At 41.4% G+C, this 27,110-nt stretch overlaps 1 protein-coding gene across 3 annotated transcripts in view; it reads right to left on the reverse strand.

Annotated features, from left to right (window-relative positions):
• P4HA1 (prolyl 4-hydroxylase subunit alpha 1) overlaps nt 1–16,159 on the reverse strand; it is a 42,222-nt gene extending 26,063 nt beyond the window's left edge. For 2 of the 3 annotated variants that reach the window (XM_080937621.1, XM_080937623.1), the window contains exons 1-3: nt 16,063–16,159; nt 2,674–2,776; nt 805–901 (exon numbers count right to left, since the gene is read on the reverse strand). In XM_080937621.1, coding sequence (XP_080793747.1) covers nt 805–901; nt 2,674–2,749 — 173 coding nt within the window. In that variant the 5' untranslated portion in view covers nt 2,750–2,776; nt 16,063–16,159. Of the gene's footprint in view, nt 1–804; nt 902–2,673; nt 2,777–4,112; nt 4,220–16,062 lie in introns of those variants that run through there. The other variant, XM_080937622.1, reaches the window with a different exon arrangement.
• Between the last annotated feature and the right edge of the window lie 10,951 nt (nt 16,160–27,110).

Here is a 27,110-nt window from a genome sequence, read left to right on the forward strand (position 1 = left end):
ATATTGGAGAGATTATGAAAGATATTAGCAGGGCTTCTATACCCTCATCCATCCACATTTTTCTACACTGTGATGGTTAATCTTGACTATCAACATCATTAGATTATAAAGTAGCTCCTAAAGGATGGCTTTGTGTGTGTCTGTGAGGTGTTCTCAGAGGAGACCTGCCCTGATTGTGGGCAGCACCCACACAGGCTCCGGAAAGAGGAAGCCTGCTAACCTCTTCATTCTACCTCTGCTCTCTAGCTGCTCAGTTAGAATGAAATGAAACTAGAACATCTGAACTGTGAGACAAAGGAATTATTTTCTCCAGGAAGGTTTTATTAAGTTACTTTGTCACAGTAATGTAAAAGCTAACTAGGCACTAGGGAGGTGGTCAGGTGGGAAAGTGTCTGTCACACAAGGATGGACAATGAGTTCAGATCCATAACACCCCCACCAATAGTGGTATTTGTCTAATTCTAGAGCTAGGAGGTAGAAACAGGACGATTCCTTAAACCTGGAGGCCAGTTAGCCTTGCCAGATTCAGTACAGAGATCCTACCTGAAAAGAATAAGAGAGTAATGGAGACTGGCATCAGACGTTAACCTTTGGCCTCTATGCACATGTGCATCTGCAAACATAAACTTGTACATATACCTAGCAAACAGGCCGACACACACCAACTCTGGCCCAGGATTAACCCTTGTTTTCCCATACTTAGTGCTTTAGACATTTTCCCAGCTTATGTTTCCACTCTGTGCTTTAGTGCAAGAGAGAAAACATCAGATGGAACCAGAGCCACAGTAAGAAAAACACACTTACTTTTTGATTTGCTCTAACTTGTCCTCTTCTGCTTTAATATAATCTTTTAGTGATGTCACCAGATCTTTCTCATTATGGATCAAGTCAGTCATCTGACCTACACAGGGAGAGGAAGGTTATTAAGTATTCATCAATATGCATCTTTTAGAATTCATTAGGAAGGCTTTATACTACAGGAGGATTTAACTGGAATGGAACAGGTGTGTTGCAAAGGATCATTTTCCTTCTTTTTTTTCACCAGGTAAATAAAAAATAAACTCAAATAAGATTCTGAGTTCTGATTCTAGTTTTTGGAACCAATAAATTTTGCACACTTGAACTATGTTGGAAAATGGTGTTTTCATTTGCAAACTAAATTAATAAACAGCAGTATTAAAATTAATGTTTCTTCTTTACTGCCTCTGCTCCTACACCTCATCTTTAGTTTTCAAGACAAGCTGGGATCAATTTTTTAATAATAATAAAAAAAACACTTGAAAAAGTTACAAAAGTTTTAAAATTTTATTTCAAAAAACAAGACAGCTCCTGCACCTCACTATAGAGGTGGCCCTGCAAGCCTATGTGTCTGTGAACCAGCCTGAGGATAGCTGGCTCTGCCCTTTGACAGTTACAGCATTGGGTGAGCTAGCCAGAGCAATGGTGGAGAGCTCACCCTACTGGTGTGGGTTTGGGAGAACTGGTGGGCAGACTAGCAGCTACCATGAGGGCCAAGATTCAGGACTTTGAGTTGGTCCACCCCAAAATCTATCCCCATCTATGAACTGATGGAGCTCAGGAAGGTGCCAGTCTAACAGATCCAAAGCTGCAGAATCTCCACGACCCTGCAACAACATCTATCCAAGAGGAGTCCTGGGGAGGTATTGATAGTGTAGCAGAAGTAAGAAGCCTCAAACCAGACCAATGATATAGCTCAGGCTGCCCTGGAACTCTCTCTGTAGACCAAACTCTTTGAACTCACAAAGATCTACCTCCTCTGCCCTAAGTTCTGGGATCAAAGGAGGGCACAGCACTGTCCAGTTTCAACACACTATTTTATAATAACTTTTAAAATTATGGTGTGAGAAAAATAACAGGTTTACAATAAAGTAAAATTATATTAGAAAGTAGTGTATAAAACAATTATATATCTATGCATTAAAATGGCATGTATATGCATTAATTATGTGGGGACTAATCACTAAGTTTCTTTTTTTATTTTGCTTTTTTGTAACAGGATCTCATTATGTAGACTTGGCTGGCCTGGACCTCAGTGTATAGACCAAGCTTGACCTCAAACTCATAGAGCTCTGGCTACCTTTGCCTCCAGTCCTGGGATTAAAGTCAGACATAGTTGGGTACTGTCATACCCAACTATCACTAACTTTTCAGTATGCTTTTCTAAATTTTTCTAAGTTTCTAAGCATAATACATATCACTTTTGTTATCAGGAAAAATTAAAGAAAACCAAGGCAGGCAGTACAAACTGCTGCCACTACACTCATGAAGAGTACTCGGTGAACAATTTCTTTTTTTTTTTTTCTTTAAAGATTTATTTATTTATTTATTTAATGTATAAGTGCATAGTCACTGTCTTCAGACACACCAGAATAGGGCATCAGATCCCATCACAGATGGTTGTGAGCCAGCATGAGTTGCTGGGAATTGAACTCAGGACCTCTGGAAGAACAGACAGTGCTCTTAACTGCTGAGCCATCTCTCCAGTTTCTTTTTTTAAAAATGAAGAAACGCAGACAGGCATAAAGGAATTTTTCTAATGTTCCTTTTAAATAGGCAAGGAGTAAACCGAGGTTAATTTTAGGAATACAGTGCATTTGTTTTTATGAAATCGTACAATGTAAAATACAGTGAGTTACATAAGCAAAGACTTACCAATTGAAGTAAAGAAGCCTGGATGGGCTAATGACTGAGGAAGTAGAATCCCCATCATCAAAACACCCCACATCATCCTGGAGCACTTCACAGGTTCACACACCTACAAGAACAGCAACAATTAGTTGCTAGGCTGCCTCTAGAATTCATGTTAACTTTTACAAATCAATTCAATAACTAATTTATGATTTTAATAAATTTAGATACAAAAAACTTCAACCCACTTGTTTTCTGAAGCAGAGCAACTAAACAGTTGTAATTTTATAAAGAGGATTTCTTTTTTTTTATTCTTAGTTGTGCGTATGTGTGTGTGTGCGCATGATGAACACAAGGGTGGGTGTCCGGAGGCCAGAGGCATCAGATGCCCCACAGCTGGAATTACAGGCAGGTGAGAGCCACTAGATACGATGCTGAGAGGAGGACTCAGGTCCTCTGGAAGAGCAGACAGTGTTAACAGCTGAGCCATCTCTCTAGTTCCCGGTGTGGCATTTTATATAGTGTGAAAACACTTTCCCTTCTTTGTAGCTCTAAAACATGAATGCCCACAGAAATACACTTCAGAGATCACCAACATGCTTTAAAGACGCTAGAAATGGTTTACAAGAAAAAATTCAGAGCTCTTTAATCCTTAAAATTTATAACTTAACCCACCTTTCCCAAGTATGGTTCTAACTTTAAAATTCAAAGTTGTGGAGATGATAGAAACTGGGGGTGACTGTTTCATAACTCTGTAAAGGCACCAAACATGAGCCATGGAAGAGATGGGACTGTATTGGTGTATGAATCAAACATGAATGAGGTTATGCTATCTTTTGTTTGAGACAGGATCATATGTATCCAGGCTGGCCTTGAACTTACAGATAGCTAAGAATAACCTTGAACTTCAGATCCTACGGATAACTGGGATGATAGTGTATGCCACTGTGCCCAGAGCATAAGCCAGCACTGCATCAACTCAGCTATACCCCCAACAATATGCTACTGTTTAAGTTGTGGTGAATACCAAAAGAAGTAAGAGCCCTGTACATTTAAACTAGTGATTCCTCTTAAAGATATAGTTTTGAGGGCTAGCTTTAGAGAAGGAAAGCTTTGCTATTTTTTTGTTTTGTTTAAGTTGTACTTTTTCTCTTACTTCTTTGTTCTATATTGAAAAAAAAAAGCCACCCAAGCTTTGTACACCACTGTAACTTGTCCCCCATGCTCAACCTGGTAGCAAACTCTTCTTGATAATTTTTGTTTTCTTTTTCTATTTTTGTGTGTAAGATGCATATACTGAGATCAGTGTCTGAATCTTGCTAATCTGTCTAAAGCAACAGGCTTCAGCAGAGGCCAGATGGAAATCCACAAAAGCTGAAAAGAACTTTCATCTTCTCCCTTAAACTGAATCTCATCGAAAAGGATCACCATAAAAATTTTGGAAGAACTCCTGTATCTCCCACCTCAAGTTTGCGACAAACTTCCAGATACTTCCAGAACACAGTAGAGAAGCACAGTTTTCTTGGCTGCCTTGCAGTGATCTGGGGAAAGCTTCTAGAATGTAGCAGATGCAGGCACTTCCTCTCCTGGGCTCCTGCCAAAGGACAAAGCTTTTGCAAAAACACCAGGCTGTCTGAAGAGTCTAGAATTCTCTCGGTGCCTAATCAGATTTCTGCCATAATTTTCTTAGTTAAATTTTCCATAAAAAATATACATGTTTTCAATTTATTAATAGGATGCTAGTCACAAGTGTCATGTAAATTTAACTTTTAGGATAAAGTTTAGATCTGTCAGATAAGGCCATTTTTATTACTAAAATATAGTTATTAAAGATTCTTTGTCCTGCCATGTCTTTCACCCTCACAATAAGCCAAGAATCATTAGTTTACAGAAATAACTAAAAAGCAGCTTTAAAGTGGCATTTTTCTTCCAGTAACTTTCTCCTTTTAAGATTTATATGTGTGTGTTGCCTTCACACACACATATATATATACATAAATATATATATATATACATTGCACATATATATACATATGCACACCCTGGTACCCTCAGAGGCCAGAAGAGGGTACTAGAATCCTTAAAAATGGATTTACACATGGTTGCGGATGCTGGGAATCAAACCAAAGCCCCCTACAAAAGCAGTAAGTTCGCTAAACTGCTAAATCACATACCCCCATCTTTATTTTATACATATGGATTCTTTGCCTGTTTGTCTGTGTACCACCTGTGTTCAGTACATGCAGAGGTCAGAAGGCATCGGATCACCTGAAACTGTAACACCTCAGACCCAAAACCAAGTGCCTCTGGAAGAATAACAATGTTCTTAACTTCTGAGCTATCTGTCCAGCCCTGAAAACTATACTTTAATAACTATAAAGCCTACATAAAGCCTCAAAGCACTACTAATATAAACATGTCTGCTTCTTCAAAATAAATTTTACAAAAATCTAATAGCTATAACCAAGCCAGTGTAACAAAACAAGTGATAAGGTCTCTGAAAGGTGGGAATTTATAAGCTTAAAAATAAGACAGTGTGATGGTTCAGTAGGTCAGGGTACAAACCAACAAACCTAATGAGCTGAGTTCAACCTCAGATCCCACACTGTTGAAGGTCAGAACTGACTCCACACACAACCCCACCCACACAGTAAATACAGTAAACAAAGGAGGTAGATGTGATAGCTCACACCCTTAAATTCCAGAACAATCTCTGGAGGCAGAGGCAGCCAGGTGTCTGAGTTTAAGACCATCCTGGTCTACAAGGGGAGATCTTATCTCAAAATAAGGGGGTAGAGTGATAGCTTGGGAGTTTACAGTATGCATGCTCTTACAGAGGATCTGAATTTAGTTCCCAGCATCCACACTGGGTAGCTCATAACTACCCGTAACTCCAGATCCTGAGAATCTATCTCCTCTGGCCTCTGCAGGCACCTGCATGGATCCACAGACACACAGACAGACAGACAGACACACACACACACTTTTTTTGTATCAGAAATCAAGGCTGGGGAGGCAACTCAGTGGACAACATGTCTTGCCTCACACGAGTACCTGAGTTTGTCCCTAGAACTGGCACCTATCATCCACTTTCCTATGGTGAGATAGGAGACAAAGACAGGAGAATCCCAGGAAGCTTGGAACTAGTAAGGCTAGCTAGTCTGTGTATACAGCAGCAAAAAAACAAAACAAAACAAAAACCAAACAGGTCAGGTTACAAGCAAGGTGGAAGGTAAGAACTGGCACCTGGGTTATCCTCTAACCTACATACAGTCTACATATACACCAACAGGAGGGGACAGGGAGAACAGAACGTATCACAATCCATATGGTTAGGTTGTATGGGGCCATTGAAATAGTTCACTCCCCACGACCCACATAGGGCAAGGAGAAAGTGACTCCATGCTGTCTTCTGACCTCCACATTAGCACCACAGCACACATGCACTTACAGGTATGCAAAAAATGAAAATGTAAACGAAAAAACATTTTAAGTACAGCTCTTCTAAGGAGTTCAGACAAATCAATAAAACTAAAAAGATGCTAATAGGTAAATGGACCAAGAACTTAGAAATGAAAAGAAACTATACTGGACAAAAATGTTCAAACTTGCACGTTTAATCTAAGCAGGGGAATCAGCAGTTCAAACCCAGCCTGGGTTATATATAGTGAGAAAGTGTCTCTAGCAAAACAAAAGGAAGAACATTAACATAATGGAGTTGTAACAGTGTAAAAAATATGCAGAAAATTCATGAAAATATAGAACATAAGTTCACATACACTTCTGTATTTTGTGTTATTGTATGTACGAATGTTATGGTAAACACGTGGAGTGCACACATGTAGAGGTCAGGGGGCAACTGTACAGTCAAGTTTTCTCCTTCAACCTTTGCATGTCCTGGGGTTCAAACTCAGGTCCTCAGACTGGGTGGCAAGGACTTCACCCACCAACCTATCCTGTCATCCTATCTCTGTGTTTTCTGGGTGCCTTACAGTGTTAGTATAGTCTTATAGTGACAAAATCTTACAGCAGTTTCTACATTAAGGCATACTAGGATTTTTTAATATCTCTCTAAAACATTCACTGCCATTACTAAATGTCGTATTTTTTAACATCATTCTACTTACTAACTCTGGGCTGAATTTTCATTCTGCCCTTCAAACGTACATGAGCCAGACTATCTGAAGGCAAACCAGCCATCGAGTACTGGACTTCACTGTCACAGCGTCATGCCTGCCCATGCTCCATCTTCCTAAACAGACACATAACCCAGAGCAAGCCAACCACTGACTCTCACCCTCAGGAACATCATGATCAAGGAGTGCGCTTGTGAATGAAGAAAGGACGTCTTCAGGGAATTGCTTAACTCAGATGTGAACTGGGATCAGACCTATGACTTCTCTTTCTAGTTCCGAAGGATGCACCCAATATAAACAGGCAAAGAAAAACAGAAGCATTTCTAATCACAGTCTCTTTCTCTTTAAAACCAGTGCACTGAATCAATAACGCACACCCAGAACTTCCCAGTACATCTGAGGAGGCCTCTTAGGAGATTGTTTTTCAAGCTACTCTATTCTATGAGCCTATCATCTCCAATATAAAATATGTCTACACAGCATCACTCCAAATGACCAGCAAGATAAGCTAATTATTGCTATATAGATACAGTTCTCAAACTCGGCTATAACAGAACCATTTAAAGGTCTGGCATAAACAGATAATTTGTACACATTTCCAGGTGCTACTGAAGTTGCTGGTCTGATGACAATACTTTAAGAGCCACTGGATACAGGAAAACATTGAAATTATAAAAAAAAAAAAAAACTGAACTCTCTCTTTTAAATGGGCTTTATTCTTCAATTTTTCTTTTGGAAAAATAGACTCACTTTACTGAATGGCTCCTCTAATTTGTTTAATACTATGTCTCATTTAGCCACACTCACCGAACAGCCTAAGTGCCATGCTAATAGGGAGACACAGCTTTATTAATCACTTGTTTTAACATAATGATTTTTTTAATTATAACGTCCCACTTACATTTATCTCTTCCCTCTTCAAAGTCTACAAAGTAAATACTATAGAGTTGTTAAGAGTCAAGCCTCCTAAGAGATAATACAGCATCAAAGAACAGGGAAACATAAATGACGTCTGCCCCAAAGTCCCAAGCATGGAATAGAATTTAAAGTGAATGTAATCACTTTCACTTTCCACTGAATGTAATCTCTTAAAAGAAAAAAAAAGTCTTAGGATTCCTGAGAGAGTTGTGGAACTGAGAAAGAGATGAGGGAGGGAAGGAGGAGAAACAGAAAAGGAACCAAGAAGATTCACAGATGCCAAGATAAACTTGGTACTGTGGCAATATGAATAACTTATTGAAGGTAATTTATGAGTCTGGTGTGGCAGTGTAGACCTGTAACTCCAGCACTTAAGAGGCTGAAGCAGGAAAACCAAATCTGAGACCATCATGGGTTGCCTAAGTTCCAGGCCAGCCTAAGCTACACAGCAAAACTACATCAAAAAAAAAAAAAAAAAAAAAAAAGGGGGATTTGATTATTCTTTACAGTAGATTCATGAATTATACAATACTGTAACATACATGTATACAGTAGATTAGTGTGTAAATTCTATTTTTTAAACTGTGGGAAAAAAACAGAATAGAAATGTTTCTGAAGGACGAATTCTCAGGTAGGCCTGTATAAAAACACACTATCTATTCAACACAAGCTTCTATCCTGACTCTTCTAGGAAAGTGTGGCCCCACACACACCACAGGGCAAGCAAACCTAGGAACAGGGTTTGAAACAGTTCTACTATGCTATACACATTTAATGTATTATCAGCATTCATTAACTTCAAGTACAAGTTATTTAATAGATTACTAGAGCAGTGTATCTGGCAGAAATTTTATTACCCTTTCAGCCTCATATTTTTCTTCTAAAAAAGTTGCACATCATCCAAATCTTAACAAGAAAGATGAAAGAATGCTTGATATTCTAATCTAAACTTTGCCTGACATTAAAAATTTTCCACAAGGTTCCTTTTAAGTCTCTCCACGCCTCCCGTACGTCTTCAAACCATTTAGAAAGCTCTAGCAGACCTCATCCTAACTGCTGCCTGTGTTCACCTTTAATCCTGCTGAGTTTTCACAATAAACACAAACTCTGGTTCCCAGTGAAGGCCACTACACTGTGCTGTGTAACTAAACTTGGCATGCTTTTCAATCAAAATAGGGCATGTTTTCCAAAACAACTAAGCAATTACTAAAGGAACGAGTTAACTCTCCAATCTTCCCTGTACTCCTTCATATCTGTCTTTACTTTATTCCATAGATTTTCAGCATTTTCTGTTGGGCAATTTTTAATACTATGATCAATTTTTTAATACAAAATTTAAGAATGGCTATTCAATGGTATTGTCCTTTATTTTTGGACTGTGCAATTAATTTTCGAGACAAGAGTCTTTCTATGCAGCCCTGCTTGTTGTGGAACTCATTATGTAGACCAGGCTGGCCTCAGACTCAGAGATCTACCTGTGCCTGCCACATCTAGCTGAGCCTGCCTTCTTTAAACTATGCAAAAGCTTAATTGTTTCAAGCACCCTAGAAACATGTAGAAATCTCCAACCATGTGTGGTGCACACCTACAGTTCAAGTATTCAAGAGACTATAACAGTAAAATCTTGAGTTCTAAGCAAGCCCAACACACACACACACACACACACACACACACACACACACACACACACACACACATCCTGTCTCAAAACATATATTTCTTAATGTAGAAAAAAAAGATTCTTATTTCCAAGGACAGAGAGCCTAAAAATGTCATTTTAATATTAAAAGCATTCTAAATTAATAAGATTCATTAATAATGTCTACTTTATTTGGTGGCCCCTCTCATAAGAAGGGGGATAAGCAAGGCGTTAAAACCCGAGGCTGAAAGTGACTATCACCAAACAATTAAAAACCAAACAGCTCGAGAGATAATTCAGCAGTTAAGAGCCCCAGCTACTCCGTCAGTGAACCAAGTTTGACTTCCACCTGCCACCATCTATAACGCCAGTTTCAGGGGATCGAACACTCTCTCCTGGCCTTCTTAGATACCACATATGGTACACAGATGTACAATTAGGCAAAAGCGGACACATATGATATATGAGGGACTTGGGGGAAAAAAACCAAGGACTTTGAGAAAGTGGACAAGAGGCCACCTCACATCAAAGCTCACTAGAAATCAGATGCAGACTACATTAAGAGGGAACAGAGAGTGGAAAGAGGCTGTGGAAAGGAAAAGAAACAAATTATCAAATTGTGTATGCAATGCTTGATGTTGCTAATGTATTCTGCTATATACAAACAGTAACACTTTTCTAACGTTTCTCTTAGAGGGAAAACAAAGATGGCAAGTATGTTAACAGACACCTGAAAACCGAGCCCCAGGAGGTAGAGGCAAGAGAACCACCCAAAAAATATGGGGCCAAACTGGTCTACAGAGTGACTTCTGGGCCAGCCAAAGTTACATAGTGATCTTGAAACAAACAAACAAACAAACCCACCAGCAAATAAGGAAAGAGAGCCAGGTATGGTAACTCATGCCTATAATCCCTACACTCAGAAGCCTCGAGATTGAGGTTCACCTGGCTACAGAGTCCACTTGCCAGCGTGGGCTACACAGTTAAGACCTTGTCTTATAATACTAATTTATTAAGGAGAAAGTGGTCATGTGTCATGGCCAGCACTCAAGAGCCTATGTCCTGAAGATCCTAAGTGATTAAAATTTTACTGGTCCACTTATTGAGTTATTCTCTCTCCAGAGACCTTATAGACCTATCAACTGTGTATACAGTCCATTTCTGTAATTACAGTGGGTATACATTAAACAAATTCACTACTGCTGGGTAGTGGTAGCACACACCTTTAATCCCAGTAGTGGGGAGGCAGAGCCAGGCAGATCTCTTGAGTCTGAGGTCAACTAAAACCCAAAAATTGACCTCTAGGGTTTGGGAATATATTGGCAAACCCACAAAATATAAAGTTAAAGATTTTAAAAACTTCAAAGTTATCCTCTTTATGAGACAATCCACATGCATTCTATGGCACACGCACACACTACGAAACAGATGTACACCCCCCCAACATGGTAAATAGTGATATTTTCTGTAGTGTCATGAGGAATTAAGATGTTCTAAGTATAAATGTAACGATGCTGGAAAGTCAGACAGAAAGAGAAGCCATAAAGCACTCCCCTGGAAGAAAAAAGCCATAATGTTCAATAAGATATTTTGAGAGGTAATAAATACATTATCTTTTATTATTATATTTTATTTTATGATATTTTATTATATGATACATTATAATTTTTATATTTAGTTATTGGTACTAATCTTTTACTGTGCCCAAATTACAAACTAAGCTTTACTTCAATATGTATATCAAAAAACATAGGATATCACTTGAGGTTTCTGATACCCACTGGGAATCTTTGAAGGCACTTCCTGTGGACAAAGGGAACTCCATATTGTTCTTCTAGTTGATGCCTCATACAGTACTTAATAATTCATTTCCCCCTCCTTTATAAGATCAGTGTATTTTTATTCTGTGCACATGAAGTGCCCTCGGAAGTTAGGCAAGGGCCCTGGATCAACAGATGGTTTTGAGAGTTTATGTGGTGCTGTGAGCCAAAATTGGGTTTTCTGACAGAGCAACCAGTGTACCCCAACAGTTAAGCATCTCTTCAGCCCCCTGCTCAATGCTTTTTTTTTTTTTTAATTTATAGTTATCAACTGTTTATTTTAGGTTTTTTTGTGATAGTCCAAAAGAAAAATATTGACTACATGCTGGAAGTATCTAGAGAGGTTTAACATTCTGCATACCTGAGACACAAACTGCTGTTATGTACCTTATAATGTTCAAATCATTCCCAACACAAAAGATTATGTATTCTCTTTTCTCTGGCCATAACCGATTCCATTAGAAAATGGGTAAGTTAGCAGCAGAAGAAACACTTTCCATCCTCTTAATAAGCAGCTTCCAAGTCATCCTCAGTGTACACTTCACCAAACTTCCATCTCTCCCATGGCCATCCCACAAGAGTGCCTCTGGGTGTTTTGTTTCATTTAAAGTATGCTCACACTATGTAGTCCAGACTGGCCTTGAACTTGAGCTCCCCCTGCCTGTCTTTGGAGTGCTGGGATTAGCTGTCTTAAATGCCCCCTTTCCTTACACCGGCCTAACTCTTCTCTTTCTAGCTTTCAGTTTCCTCTTTTCCCATGCCAGTTCTCAAGAGAAGACACACAGACTTAAGACCACATGTACTAGGGCTGGAGAAATGGTGTAGCAGTTCAGAGCATTTATTGCTCTCACAGAAGACCGGAGTTTGTTTCCCAGCACTCACAAGGTGGTTAACAACCCTTAGCAATTCCATGCTCAAGGCTCCTGACCTTACTTTTCCGGCCTCTGCAGAGACAGCACACAAAAGATGCAGGCAAAACACCCATATACATACAATAAAAATAAAAAATCTTTTAACAAGATTATACACTGTAGAGTAAAAGAAAATGAACTCAGTTACAGAAAAGATGTGAATGATTCCAAGCATGTAGTTTCATTCAGAAATTTCTCATACTTAATATGGAGTAAATTATCATGTTGGCAGATAACTTAACTTTCATGTTCTACTCGTAAGACTTCCAGACTCATGAACTAAACTATTTTCCTTACCTATTATCTAGCCTTGTGTATTTTGTCATAACAATAGAAAAAAACCAATACGAGGCTGGGCAAGGTGGATATGTCTTTAATCCCAGCATTTGGGAGGCAGACACAGACAGGTCTTTCTGAGTTTGAGGGACGTTCCAGGTCAACCAGGGCTAAACACTGAAAATCCAACCCCCCACTCCAGTAAGTAGCTAATTAATTATAGATATGAAAAGAAAACCAGTTAACTTTGACCACCCAAGTAAATGAAAGAGCCACTGAATTAGTCTTCCCTTTAGACTATTTATAACAAACAGGTCAAATATACAATAACAGAGTATCACATTGACTTAATATTACTGAGAAAACTGTAAACCACCAAAACATGAACACATTTATATAAAAACAGGAAGCAGAAGAAATCTAAGGCAGAATTCATTCTGTTGATAGTTATGTAAGAAGCATGACTCTTTGTACTGTATTTTTAGCCAACACCCAGCCAAATATACTAGCAGTCATACTGAGCAACCAAAGAAAAGGAATTTATTGAATCTGCTTCAAAATTTCTATGGTACCTTAAGTGAGAATCTTTTTTTTAGTTTTTTAGGTTTTTATTCAGACATAATATCTCTTTGGCTAAAGTAAAACTACTGAAAGAATAGCTTCAAATTATATAAAATTTACATAAAATTATATAAAAACATTTTACTGAATACAAACAACGATTTTTACATATATAAATACCTATTTTATTTGGCTTCTCATGTAGTCATATATTTATACATATTTAATGATTTAATTTTAAGAGTTAAGATCTCACCACAAGACAGACTGAATATTAATGTCAAGGCCCATTACAATCCGTTTGCTTCTCTTCAAGCTTTTTCACCTTCAGAGTGTTACAATGTTGGGGAGAAGAGGGATAAGATACAATCTGATACACTGTAACTGACTCACCATTCAGCACTTCAACAAATTCTAAGAACCTATGCTGTTAGAAACACTTTGAGCAATAGCTTACTAGGACCATCCTCATACTTGAATGAAAGTGATATATATATATATATATGCTCACTTCAACTTTCTGAAATAGCCAAGAAAGTCTGCCTCAAGAAGCCTACATAGTCTTAAATTTTTTAAAAGGGATTCTTTTAACAGAACTCATGATTGGGGGCACAAATGGTATACAAATTATATAGAAATACATGTATTTGTATTTTCTGATTTAGGCCTGCCCCCTTTGCTGTAGACTTTCAAGAGATATCGTAGCCTCAAAAGTAGACTGAAAAACATTCTGGATATCACAAATTAATCTAAAAACAATAATTACACCCAGGTTAGTTACAAAGCATTCCTCCCACAGAAATTAAGGTTCAAACTTGATAGCTGTCTCCATTCTTACACCATCCCTGGCATTAGAGCCAATGTTTGAAATTAACCACTCCTTGAAAAAACGCTGCTTATCAGTCTATAACTATGCAGAAACAGAAAATTAGTGTCTCCTCACCAAAGCAACAGCTCACCTGCAACAATGGTGATACACAGGAGAGTTAAAGCTTTTCCTTTTTCTTCTTCTTCTTGGGCTTTTGTGGTTTTGTTTGTTTGTTTGTTTGTTTTGTTTTGTTTTTTGAGATACAGTTTTTCTGTGTAGCCCTGACAGCCCTGACCTCACTCTGTAGACCAGGAAGCCTCGAACTGATTGCCCCTTCCTCCCAAATCCCAGGATTAAAAACAGACAACACCACCACCTGTCTATAAAGGTTTTCTTTTTTTCCCCAATATTCATTTTTTACAATTACAAGTTGTACCTGCTTTTCACCTATTTTCCTAGCCCAGTAACAAAGTGACAAAATACCCAATTCCTTTTATCAAAGTCTCAGCTTTATTTCAAAATAGAACTCATTCCAGTGTAACCATGGAAGCAGCTTTGTCCACCTGAAAGAGAAACAGTAGCCCCTTTCTTAGTCTGTAAATTCAAAAGGCATCTGCCTTCAGAAAAACATTAGGCACAATATTCCAAAATCAAACTGTCAAGACCTTTAAAGGAACCAAAATCTGTGCTTCCTACAAAAGGAAAAGGTAAAACTTACGATTCATATTTAAGGTTCTGAAATGACACTCCGGGGAAAAGTCTAAAGTTAAAAAAAAAAAAAAAACCAAAAAAAAAAAAAAAACCCAAAAAAAAAACAAACAAAAAACCAGTGGCTGTGGAGGAAAACAAAAGAAATCACAGCTATTCCTATTTCAAATCAGATAAAAATATTCAAGCTTGTTCACTTTCAGCTTCTACTTCCAGCTTAAAATCTATTTTCTCTTTAGAAATAATAAAAATAACCCTTTTGTGTATTTTTGGGTTTAATTTTCAGTGTTCCTGTTGTGCAGGAGTAATTTTTTTATGCGATTATTTTAGGGAAAGACTAGTTCCATTCATAAGCTACATCTAAACCTGAGAAGGGAAATCCGTTTTTTTCCCCCTCAACCTTAAAAAAAAAGTGAATGAAAGAACAGGGCTGCCACGTATACCCCCTCCCCCACTCACGTAGTGGCTATTCCATTCCTCCAGAGTGCATTCCAAGGAAAAGTCCAAGAGCCAGAGCTCTCGAATTAAGTGGAAACTGGCAAGTTCCTTTTAATTTTTAAAAATCATTGCCTAAAAGAGGATCCAGAAGCTTCTCCACTCCCTTCTATGGAGACTCTTCCCTACACACAACGTGCAAAATCCCGAGTCCTCATTTGGGGAGGTCAGCTTAAGATGTTAGCGTCGTAAAACCTGCCTTTGTACCAAATTCCCACTCTTCAGGAGAAACTACCTCGTATTTAATCGTACCTTCTTTCCCCAAACTGAGCATCCATCTGGGGCCAATCACAAAACCTAGTTTAAAATCCTCACACAACCATGGAAGATTTGGCTAAAACGGACTGACTTTTCGACCCTGCAAGGGGAGGGAAGCGTGAGAGACAAAAAGGGAAAGGGGGTCTGGACGAGACGAACCAGAGGAGGTGGAGAAGATTGGAAACCCGGAGGAGAGGAGGAGAGGGGGAGAGGGATGGAGACGGGCGCGTGTGCTTAAGTGATTCACAGGGATGGGGAGGAAGGAAGAAGCCAGCTTCCCCAACTGTGCGAATGACAGCAACTTCTCTGCTAAACTCGGCGCCCCGGGCTACGTCTACTTGCTGAGACAGCGCCGCGAAGCGCAACAAACAAGTTTAGTCCTAACTTCTGAGCAGAACCCACGTCCCAAAAGTGAAAAGGAAAAGGGAGAGAGAGCTCGAAATGCAGCGCCTCGGCCCCCGCCTGCAAGCGCCGCCAGCTTTCTCCATCGCCACATGCTAACCATCTGCGGCTGGGGCTGCCCAGACCCCCGCCCGTCCGCCCTCGCCTTCCCTCGGCTTAGTGGGGAGGACGAGGTACCGCTGCACAAGTCATCAGGAAGGCTGGCTGCCCGGGATGGAACATTCAAGAAGGTCCTAGTGCTGGGGCGGGGCACAAGCCGCTGCTGCAGCTCCGGCCGGAGGCAGGACGGAGGGGGGGCGGGGGGACGGCGAAGGAAGCCGGGCGAGTGGCGGGGCGGCCTGGCTTCAGGGGTGCGGAGCCGGGTCCCCTCGGGGAGACCCGGGGGCGCTGTAGAAAGGGCTGAGCCCCCCTCCAGAGCGAGGGGACCCCGGCTGTCCGCGGGAACCCGGCATCGGTCACCAAGATCGGAGGATCGCCTCACCTGGATAGCGGGCCGTGAGGAGGGCGACAGCTCGGCTCGGGTCGGTCCTGTCGCCTGCCAGCCGCCACTGAGCTCAGTCCCTGCCGCCCTCAGCCTGCCGACGGTGCGACTGGGCAGCAGAGGGAGCCAGACGACCCTTTTATAGTCCCCAGCCGCGCCGGCGCGCCGAGGAGGGGGCGGCCGCAGCTCTCGCTACGTGAGCTCAGTCACACCAGCACCCGCGCCACTGCGCAGGCGCGCGCCGCCGGCCTCCCACCCACCCGGGAGTCGCCCAAGCCCGGGGTGTTCCAAGCCGAGGCTGGCCCACGCGAGGACGCAGTGCGCCTGCGCAGCGCTTCTGCCACGCCACCGTTACCGTGGTTACCACTTTTTTTTTTTTCCCCCGATTTCTGCAGGATTTCGTGCCTTCATTTCAGGGTCAGCAGCAGGTCTCAGAACCTTGGAAGCCGTCAGGGGGGACAGTTCTGCAAAATTAGGAGAGACTTATAAGAGTATAGGAAATAAAGTGGAGTTGTGGAGTGGGAAATAAAGCCGTGCGTCCAGAGTGGCTGTCGGGGCTGTCTTGGCCCTTAGGGGGTTTTGCTTTGCTAAGCCTCTTTTTACTTTTGAACACGAGGATTTTGCTTAGTCTCCCACCCGCATACTTTATCGATGAATAATAGACTGCATTTGAGCGTCATCTGGGGTTAAATCCTAACCCGCTCTTGTATAAAGTTAGATTTTAACTTCTCTATCTTGGGCGTTCTATCTGCAAAGAAGGAATACAACATCATTATCTGTCCCCTAAGATTGCTGTGAGAAATGAGATAATGAACGAGAAAGCACTTATTTAGCATATGCCTTGGATTCAGGAGGAACTTGGAAACATATCATGGGGTGTGTGTGTGTGCAGAGGGCATGTGCCAGGATGTTGGGTTTTGAGCATTTACCTAGCATGGGAAAAGGCCTTAGATTTCACTATCTAGACTCAGACAAACCAGCACAGAAACAAGCATCAACAACATAAGTTTGGAGGTGTGGTGCAACAGCTAAGATTTCAGTTCCCAGCACCATGCATCCTGTAACCCCAGCTCCAGCAGATCCAACAGCTCTGGCCTTCAGTATTTAATCATACAGCACACACACACATAGAGTTAAAATGAATAAAAATAAACCTTTAGGAAACACTGTTGAGAACACTACAGAAGGCACTGTGAGCTTAGTCGTAGTTTTAAAGCCTTAGTAGCTGGATTAAAAACAATGCCGGAGATAATTTACTCCTTGTCAGTGAAAGACTTCTCTCACATTTGCTATTCATTTCAAACTGTACTGTTCTCGTTTGACAAAGTATGGAACTGGTTGGCACTTATCTGGGACAGATAAAGAGCTTCAGGCATCCGAAAGTAATGGTTTCTAAATGTGTGGTTCTGTGAGTCTAGTTGGCAACAAAGCCAAAAATGTTTTTGTAGGAAGAGTTTGATTCTTTTACCATAATGACAACGCTGTTGAATTTGCCAGAGACTACGGCTCTTTTGTCATGGCTTAAGTGTGGAGCATATCCCAACCAGGCCAGTAAGAGAATTTACAGGAAAAAAAAAAAAACAAAAAACAAAAAAAAAAACACACACACATCCCACTAATACTCTTAAGATGTTTTTATTTAAAATGTTATTCTGTTAACTTGTAATAATATTGTTTTAAAATGCACTAATGAAGTTATTTTACGTGGTTTTAAACTCCCACTACAGTAAATACTGCCAGATAATCCATATAAAAACGTTTTTAATCTTTAATATGTTTTATGAGTCACGAACCAAAGGATGTCTCCGGACCCTGAAGTCAGCAAAGCTTCCATGTTGGGAATTCGAATCATCAGTGCCCCCTTCCAAGACCCTAGGAGGGGGCTTAGCAGTGTGCCTGCATTACCACATGCTTTTATAAACTTAGTAAAAGACAGCTTCACAGTTCTTGTCCACCCTCAGGAACTCTCCCTCTGCCACACTTCCTCTTGATTGAAGGTGTTGGAGTCGCTGGCAGGCATCTAAAATCTTTTGCTAAAATTGAACCAGGGTTACATTTGGTTTGAATTTCGTAAGATTTATTTTCGTAGCTTGGAGTCTCTTCTATCTGTGGTTAGGAAGGATGTTGCCAGCTTCCAAGAATACTCTTTCCACCCATTGGGCTGGCTCTCCCAAGATTATGAGAGAAGTTTGAGGGCAGACCCCTTATAGTTACGGGAATGTATACTTATTCTAGAGTCAAAAATAAATAAATAAATAAAGTGTGATGTGGAACGTGTAACTCCACAGAAGAGTGCTCAGAAGCATGTGTGCTACCTCTGCCTGGATGTTTAGTTGGTTTGTTTTGTTTAGTTTCTAGAAGCAGGGTCACACACTATATATAGGCTAAGTTAGTGGGAAGTTACTATGTAGCTGGCCTCAAATTTATGATAATCCTCCTGCTGTAAGTTGAAATTGTCAGGTTCCTTTTGATTTTTTTTTTTTCAGGTCAATTCCTAAAAGGGGATCCAGAAGCTTCTCTATTCCTTCCCGTGGGAGTGTCTGCCCTGTAACGAACAGTGTGAACATCCAAGAGTCCTCATTCTGTATAGTTGGCTTAAGATGTTAGGGCTGGGGTTCCAGGGATTGCCACCGAGCCAGGCTTGATGTATGCTATTTTCAAGATTTAATAAAAGGAAGTTCTCTTCTGTTAGAATTTAAAGGACTCTCCAGCAAACGGGAGTGCCATCTGTTTGAAGAAATCTGACACGCCCTCACATATTTTTAAGTCATGAAAGTAAACAAACTTGGAGATGTCTCCATGTTTAATGGCAATCCTCAAAATGTTGATGACGTCATAATGAAATTATAAACAAGGGCTGAAGAGAGGGTTCAGCAGTTAAGAGCACTGGCTGCTCTTTGAAAGGACTCTGGTTCGACTCCCAGTTCCCATATAGAGGCTCACAAGCAGTGGTGACTCCAGCCCCAGGGGGTCCAACACCTTTAGGCCCCCAGAGACACCAGGCATGAACACCATGCAGAGATTCATGCTTTCTAAACTATCTCTATGGAAACTTGTCAGATTGTTATCATATTAAGAGACAAGCAATATCAGGGGTAAAATCGACAGAGAAAGAAAACCAATACAAATCTGTGCCAGGCAATTAATTTAAAAATCATATTTTTCCAGGTGCACAATTTTGAGACACTTAAGTTCAAGGTCAACTGGCTCCAACTGGCAAAGGCCTCATGCTGTACCATAACGTGACAAATGGCATCTTCTGGTGAAGTACAGGGAGAGAGGGTAAAATAGAGAGAGAAGGGAGGAAAGAGGGAGAAGCAAGATGAAAGAGGAGAATTCTCCTAACACTGTTATATTGGGTTCTAAAACTCTGGTTTGTGACTTTGGAGGGACAAAACGTATCCGAAATACAGCACTGATGTTTGTTATTTTGGAAAAAAATGTCTGTCTTTTGTTTGCCCTGAAAAGATACTTCCTATTAAGTCTATGGGTACTCAGCCTTACTATCTCTGCTCTGTTAGGATAACAATGGATGTCACATGGAAGATGTAAAATGACGTGAGTCCATCTGAATGCTCAGACACTAAACACTGCTGGACCAGCCACACTGCAAACCTGCAAGAACCCCATTCCTCCTGCATTTAAGGAAGCCACCCAAAGTAGCTCATCAGCCATCTATTGTGAAGAGAATGTTCCATGAATAGTTACAACCATCCTTTGAAAGAAGACTCTTCAGTAAGGATGGCTGCGGTAATCAGAAGAGATTTTAAAGTAAACAGGCCAATAGCAACTCCAGTTAGTCAAGCCTCAGAAAAAAGAATCCAGCAGTGAGGACCTTCCTGGTTTTTAAAGTCAGTCAAATAAAAAGTCTCACTCTCAGCCCCATGGGCGGGCATCTTGCTTCTAAAATGGAAGCGTGCGTGCTTCTAAGGTTCTCTACCCTCTTCTGCTTTTGAAAGTTGGTCAAAACCTGAACTCTACCTTCTTCAAAATCCTATAAAAGAAAGGTGAACATGGTGACCCAGGCCACTAATAGCTATGGCAGTGGGCAGGCGTTTATCCACTATTTGTCTTCTGCTGCAAGCTAGACTATCCTAAATGCCAGCTTTGTGATTTATCTGTGATAGGTCGTGGACTCCTTCAAAGACCCACAGTATATGAGATGAGGAAAAATACACTCATTAAAATAGTTATTTTGTATGGTGTGTTAGCACATGCCTTTAATCCTTGTCCTTGTGGGGTAGATAGAGGTAGGGAGAAGCTCTGTGAGCTGGAGGGCAACCTGGTCTATATAGCAAGTTCCAGGCTAGCCTGGGCTACATAGTGAGATCCCATCTCCCCCCCCCCCAACAACTTATTTTTACTTTAAATTGTGTGTGCATGTGCTTGTATGTGTGCAAGTGTGTGTGTGTGTGTGTGTGTGTGTGTGTGTGTGAGAGAGAGAGAGAGAGAGAGAGAGAGAGAGAGAGAGAGAAAGAAAGAGAGAGAGAGAGAGAGAGCACAGAGGCCAGAAGCGTTGGATTTCCATGAAACTGGAGGTACAAACAGCTGTGAACTGCTGATGTTGGCACCGAGTCTACAGCAGTTATACTCATAGGCACGGAGCTGCCTCTCCAGGCCCCTTATGCACATTCTGATAAGCAGAAACATTAAGGAAATATCCAGGGGCTATGAGAATAGATAAGGGCCACAAGAAAACTGGCTCCAGAAGTGACATTTAAACCCAGGCCTGAGTATATGAATGAGAAAGTCTCAAAGCAGGAACTAGTGTATTCGAGAATCGTGCGACAAGAAAACCTTGGAACCCTTGAGGAACTGAGAGGACTTCCGTATAGCTATAGTATAACAAAGAAGGAAGGAAGCCCTAGGAGAGATTAGAGAGACATAAAAAGCTTATAAAGCTTATAAACATTGCTTTTTGCTGCTGGAACAAGTATAATGAGAATGCCCTGAAGTATTTTATTTTTTTTTTGAAGGTTCATAATTTTATTACTCGACAAACATCCCAATTTAGACACGAACAAGTCTTCAGGTTAAAATGTTAAAATCCATCTGGTAGGACTGATTGATGACCACAGTTCAGCATGAGCCCTCAGTCCTGCCCTGTGTGACTCCTCACAGGCCCAGCTTCGTTCTCCTCCAGTGTCTTTTCTTAGAGTTGTACCTGATTTTGTTACCAGTTTTCATCCGAATCCATTGAGGAATAGGATGATTTTGCTTTTGTTTCTTGGCCAGGAATCGCTTGACTCTGAAAGTCTTGTGGGACGACACAGCGAGAGGTTGTGTCAGGTGTAGCACACACAATGGCCGAGAAGGCACTGAAGTATTTTCAGTTGCAAGTGGCATGTTACTTACTTTTGACACAGGAAAATGTATACGGAGAGGCTTTCTGCGGTGACGTGTCACGGAGCCCGTCGGGATTGTCATGAAATCATGCAGCAGTGGGTGGGGTAAGGGAGTATCTATTAGGGGTGCCAAGGTGCCCCCCTGAGAAATCACACCATGACACAGACCTGGTATAACACGAGGAGTTGGATTAAAGGTCTGCAGAGTTAGGAACATCTTAGGAGACTCTCAAACAACCGGAGGGAGGCATGGGAGGGGGTGTCTGAACTCTCACTTCCTAGGGGAACATCGCCAAGGCTGGCTCTAAGGCTTGCCTGGAAGTTGTCAAAGCAGCTCTGAAGATGATGAAAATGGACGCTATGCTCAGAGAACAGTGTTCTACAACTTCCTGGCTCAAACAAACATAGCCAAGATGAAGCTACCCATTCTGCCACTGAGCAGGAGACAAGTAAACAATAAACAAACCCTAGAAGACAAACAGGCTCTGCCTTGACAGTCCCTATGAGATAAGCCACTTGAGGTTGGGTGCAGTAACTAGTAACACAAAACAAACAAACAAACAAACAAAAAAATAGTTTTTGAGCATATAAGACAGCTATGGCCACAAGATAAGTATAGCCCCTGAATTCCAAGAAGTAGATAGAGCACATGACTTCAGAAGAGGAACCAGAAGTCAGCAGAAGTTTTAATGTTGACAGTCATATGAAGGCAAGCTTTTTTTTTTTTTTTTTTTTTTTTTTTTTTTTTTTTTTGGAGCTTCCTAACTGTCTGGTACTAGGAGCATATCACTGTACCCAGTTCCTAGGCCTCTGTGATCAGCCACTAGACGAAGTCTTAATCATGGTTACTATTACTGCGATGAAACACCATGCCCAAAGAAACTTGGGGGGGAAAGGGTTTATTTGGCTCACACTTCCACACCATTGTTCATCATCAAAGGAAGTCAGGACAGGAACTCAAGCAGGTCAGGGACCTGGAGGCAGGAACTGATGCAGAGGCCATGGAGAGGCCATGGAGGGCTGCTGCTTACTGACTTATTCCAAAATGGTTTGCTCAGCCTGCTTTCTTATAGAACCCAGGACAGGACCACCAGCCTAGGGACAGCACCACCCACAATGGGCTGGGCCCTCCCCCATCAATCACTAATTTTAAAAATGCTCCACAGCCAGATTTTATAAAGGTTTTTTTTTCAACTGAGGTTCCCTCCTTTCAGTTAACTCACTGGTATCAAAGTGACATAAAACTAGCCAGCTCCAATGGTATCATATTGAATACCTAATTTGGTTTTGCTGTATAGAATAGGGTAGCCCTGAACTTTCAGCAACCCTACTTACTGCTTCTGGCTCCAGAGTGCTAGGAAACAGGTATACAACCCCCCCCCCCCCAGCTGCAAACGCAACAGGCTCTGAAAAAAGAGCAACAGTGTTGTCAGGAGCATGTGCCTTCTACAAAATAGTCCTTAACATGATGACATCTATTTTATTTACTTATCAATTCAGCAAATATTTGAACATATTCACTGAGTTAGGACTGACTTGTATCAGTGTTATAAACATGGCGGTGGTTATGTCATAGGCGTGCATGGAGTGTGGTGTTAGCTAGTGTAATAGTCCTACAAGCCTCATTCCTCCTCTTCTGTCAGGTTCTCAGGTCCTGCCACAATGTAGCATCCTTTGAAGAAGTCATGGATATTAAGTATCCAAGTTTTGTAACTAACAGTGGAGTGTAGAACATGCTTGCCATTTAAGATTTCGGGGAAACCCAGTTACATTTGAGAAGAATGATTCAGTTCAGAAACAACTCTTGATTCTCTGACTCGGCTGTCTGCAAGATTTGTAGGGCTTGGCAGCTTCGCGCATTCTTCCACCCAAATGAACTTATCAGGAGTTCAAACTTGCCCAGCAAGAATGCCAGAAATCTCAGCTCTCTATCCAGCGATGTGAAACGGACTTTCAGAGAGGAAGGTGGCTCTTAGTTTGGAGGACTGAGTGAGAATCAGTGGGCTCGATGCCTGGTCTGCCTCTGAGCATGGAGAGTAATCCCTTCATGAACTATCTTTCGCCTATGGCTGCAATAATGTGCCTTGTGCTAATGAGATCATGCAATTCACATTTTGACCTTGGAATATGTCAGTTGCTCTTTGCTGGGCTGGCTTCCAGCTTGAGTATCATATTAATCTTGGTATCTGTTAAGCATTACTTCCTGTTTGGAGAGGTAGTGTTGGGACAGAAACTGTTGCAATCTGCCTTTAAGTGGGGATATGGGGTGGGGTAAGAGGAAGAACACATTCAAACTCTCCTTCTGCCTCCAGAGAGAGGGGTCTCAGGTGTTTGCCTACCACCACATTTGGTCCTGCAGTCTGCTTTTGAAGAGAAGCAGAAGTGCCTCCCAATTTTACTTTATCATTGGCTTTGCAAATGGACAGGGCTCTTTGTCAGTGGTCTAACGTTGTCTGGCCCCTAAGTAAACCATTTCTTACTCCCGTCTGCTAAGGGCCATTCCTTGCTCTATGAAAATAGCTTAAAACTTTCCAGCAGTCTGCTTAAGGCTTTGAGAATAAGCTTCCAATGTTCCAGTGTGTGACGGTGGTTTTTGTTTTGTTTTGTTTTGTTTTTGTTTTGTTTTGGTTTGATTTGGTTTGAAACAGAGTCTCCTGTAACTTAAACTGCCTGGGATTTGCTGTAGATGACCTTGAATTTCTGATCTTTAAGGCACTTCCTTCACGGTGCTGGGATTGGAGGTGTGGGCCACCATGTCTAACTTATGCACTTCTAGGGATAGGCCCCAAAGCTTCCTCTCCTGCATGCTAAGTAAACATTCTACCAACCAAGCTACACACCCAGCCATTCATGCCTTTCTTCCTAATGTCCCTTCCTAGAATGTATCAAAGACTGGATAAATAAGCCACGATCTCCCATACTTGAATGCTTACCCACTTTGTCTACACACAACACACACACATACACAAATACTGTAGCTTTTCATGGCAGAGACGGTTTTCAATGGATCTCCAGCTCTAGCATGACACTTGGCACGTGATAGGTTTCAATAAGTATCTATCTGCCCAAGGAATGAATGGTCATATCTTTAAATGCACGATTGTCTTTCTTTAACCATCAAAAGGCTAGGTTGGAATTCAGTGACTTGAGCCTCAGTTTCTGCCCTTAACAATTCAGAACCCCGGGTGTTGGCACACACCTTCAACCCCAGCACTCAGGAGGCAGAGGCAGGTGGATCTCTGAGTTCCAGGCCAGCCTGGTCTACAGAGTGAGTTCCAGGATGGCCAGGGTTACACACAGAAACCCTATCTTGGAAACAAACAAGCAAAAACAAACAAAGAAAAAGATCAGAACCTGGGATCAGGTGGGGTGCATGATGACGTGCCCCAATCTCAGGGATGTGCTGAGAGAGAGTGGGGACTGCAAACCATTCCACAGTGCCCTCTTGGGGTGCCATACCATGGTGGATCATCAAAAGCAGTGACGGCACAAACTCAAACAGGGCAGCAACTTCGAGGCAGGAGCTGATGCAGAGGCCGTGGAGGAGTGCTGCTTACTGTCTTGCTCATCAAGGCTTTCTCATCCCGCTTTATTATAACACTGGACCACCAGATCAAGGGTGGCACAAAACACAGCAGCCTGGGCTATTCCACACCACTAATTAAGAAAATGCCCTCCAGACTTGCCTATAGTCTAATCTTATGGAAGTATTTTCTCTGCTGAGGATCCTTTCCCTCAGATGACTGTACTTGTAGCAAGTTGGCATAAAACTAACGAACATAGGCACACAAGTTCACACAAGGGCCATACCACAGCACCATGGTGGTTTTGTGTGTCAACTTGACACAAGCTGAAGTCGGATGAGAGGTGGAAATCTCAGTTAAAAAAATGTCTCCCTAAGAGCAGCCAAGACTATAGGGCACTGTCATAGCTTGGCCCAGGGAGTGGCACTATTTGGAGGTGTGAACTTATTGGAGGAAGTGTCACGGTGGACGTGAATTTTAAAACCCTCCTCCTAGATTCCTTGAAGCCAGTATTCTGCTGGCAGCCTTCAGATGAAGATGTAGAACCTCCTCCTGCACCACACCTGCCTGAAAGCTGCCATACTCCTGCCTTGATGATAATAGACTGAACCTGCAAGCCAGCTCCCATTAAATGTTGTCCTTATAAGAGTTGCCTTGGTCATGGTGTTTGTTCACAGCAGTAAAACCCCAAGACAGGCAGTTTCTTTCTTTTTTTTAAATTATTATTATTATTATTATTATTATTTATTATTATTACTATTATATACGTACACTGTAGTTGTCTTCAGACACACCAGAAGAGGGATCATATCTCATTACAGATGGTTGTGAGCCAACATGTGGTTGCTGAGATTTGAACTCAGGACCTCTGGAAGAGCAGTCAGTGCTCTTAGCCACTGAGCCATCTCTTCAGCCCAGACCAAGGCAACTCTTTTTTTTTCTTACTGCTTTATTTTTTTTAAAAAGAGGGATACATATACAGATTTTTAAAGGCATTTTGGCATAACATTATATGAATATTTTTGTCAGTACTTAATTATTTTAGAGATTTGATAGCATGAATTGAAATCTCACTAGTTACCATAAGCATGAAGTACATGTAGGACAGAACGTAACATGGAAAGAGATTTCTTGTTGGTTATAGATTAAGCATAATGATCTGTGAATACCAAAAATTGCCACAAGGCTATTATCTTAGCTCTTGGATTATTAATGATTTGAGGTCCAGGTGTATCACATTCTGAGAGGGTGCTATACATTTATTTTTTTCCATAAGAAGGACTGAGGCTTATTTTTTGGCCTTTGTTTTTCTTGAGCTTCATATAGTCTGTGAGTTGTTTCTGGGGTGTTCAGAGCTTTCTGGGGTTAGTATCCAATTATCAGTGACTGCATATTATGTCTGTTCTTTTGTGACTGGGTTATCTCACTCAGGATGATATTCTCTAGATGCATCCATTTTCTTAGGAATTTTATAAAGTCATTGTTTCTGTAGCTGAGTAGTACTCCATTGTGTAAATGTACCACAATTTTTGTATCCATTCATCTACTGAAGGACATCTGGGTTCTTTCCAGCCTCTGGCTATTTTAAATAGGGCTGCTATGAACATTGTGGTGCATGTGTCTTTGTTGTATGTTGGAGTGTCTCTGGGGTATATGCCCAGAAGTGGAATAACTGGGTCTTCAGGTAGTACTATATCCAATTTTCTGAGGTATCGCCAGACTGATTTCCAGAGTGGTTGCATCAGTTTACAACCCCACCAACAGTGGAGAAGTGTTCCTCTTTCTCTGCATCCTCGCCAGCATCTGCTGTCATCTGAGTTTTGGATCTTGGCCAATCTGACTGGTGTGAGGTGGAATCTCAGGGTTGTTTTGATTTGCATTTCCCTGATGACTAAGGATGTCGAGCACTTCCTTAGATGCTTCTCCGCTGTTCCAGGTGGCAAACGTGCATGGACACGGAGTCCCTATGGCAAAGTTCCTGCTCTCCTGGACCAACCGGAGGGCCGCATCTACCGTGCACTAGGCCTAGTCCTCTCTGCGCCCTGGCTACTCACAGCACAGTTTTGCCAGGCCTGTGTCCCTGAATCTCCACTGTTCCCGGTGGCAAATGGCCGACAGACATTTTCTTAATTAGTGATTAACGGCCCTAGTCAATTGTGGGTGGTGCCTTCCTTGGGTG

The sequence above is a fragment of the Micromys minutus genome, assembly GCF_963924665.1.
Source record: "Micromys minutus genome assembly, chromosome: 25".
Taxonomy (NCBI): domain Eukaryota; kingdom Metazoa; phylum Chordata; class Mammalia; order Rodentia; family Muridae; genus Micromys; species Micromys minutus.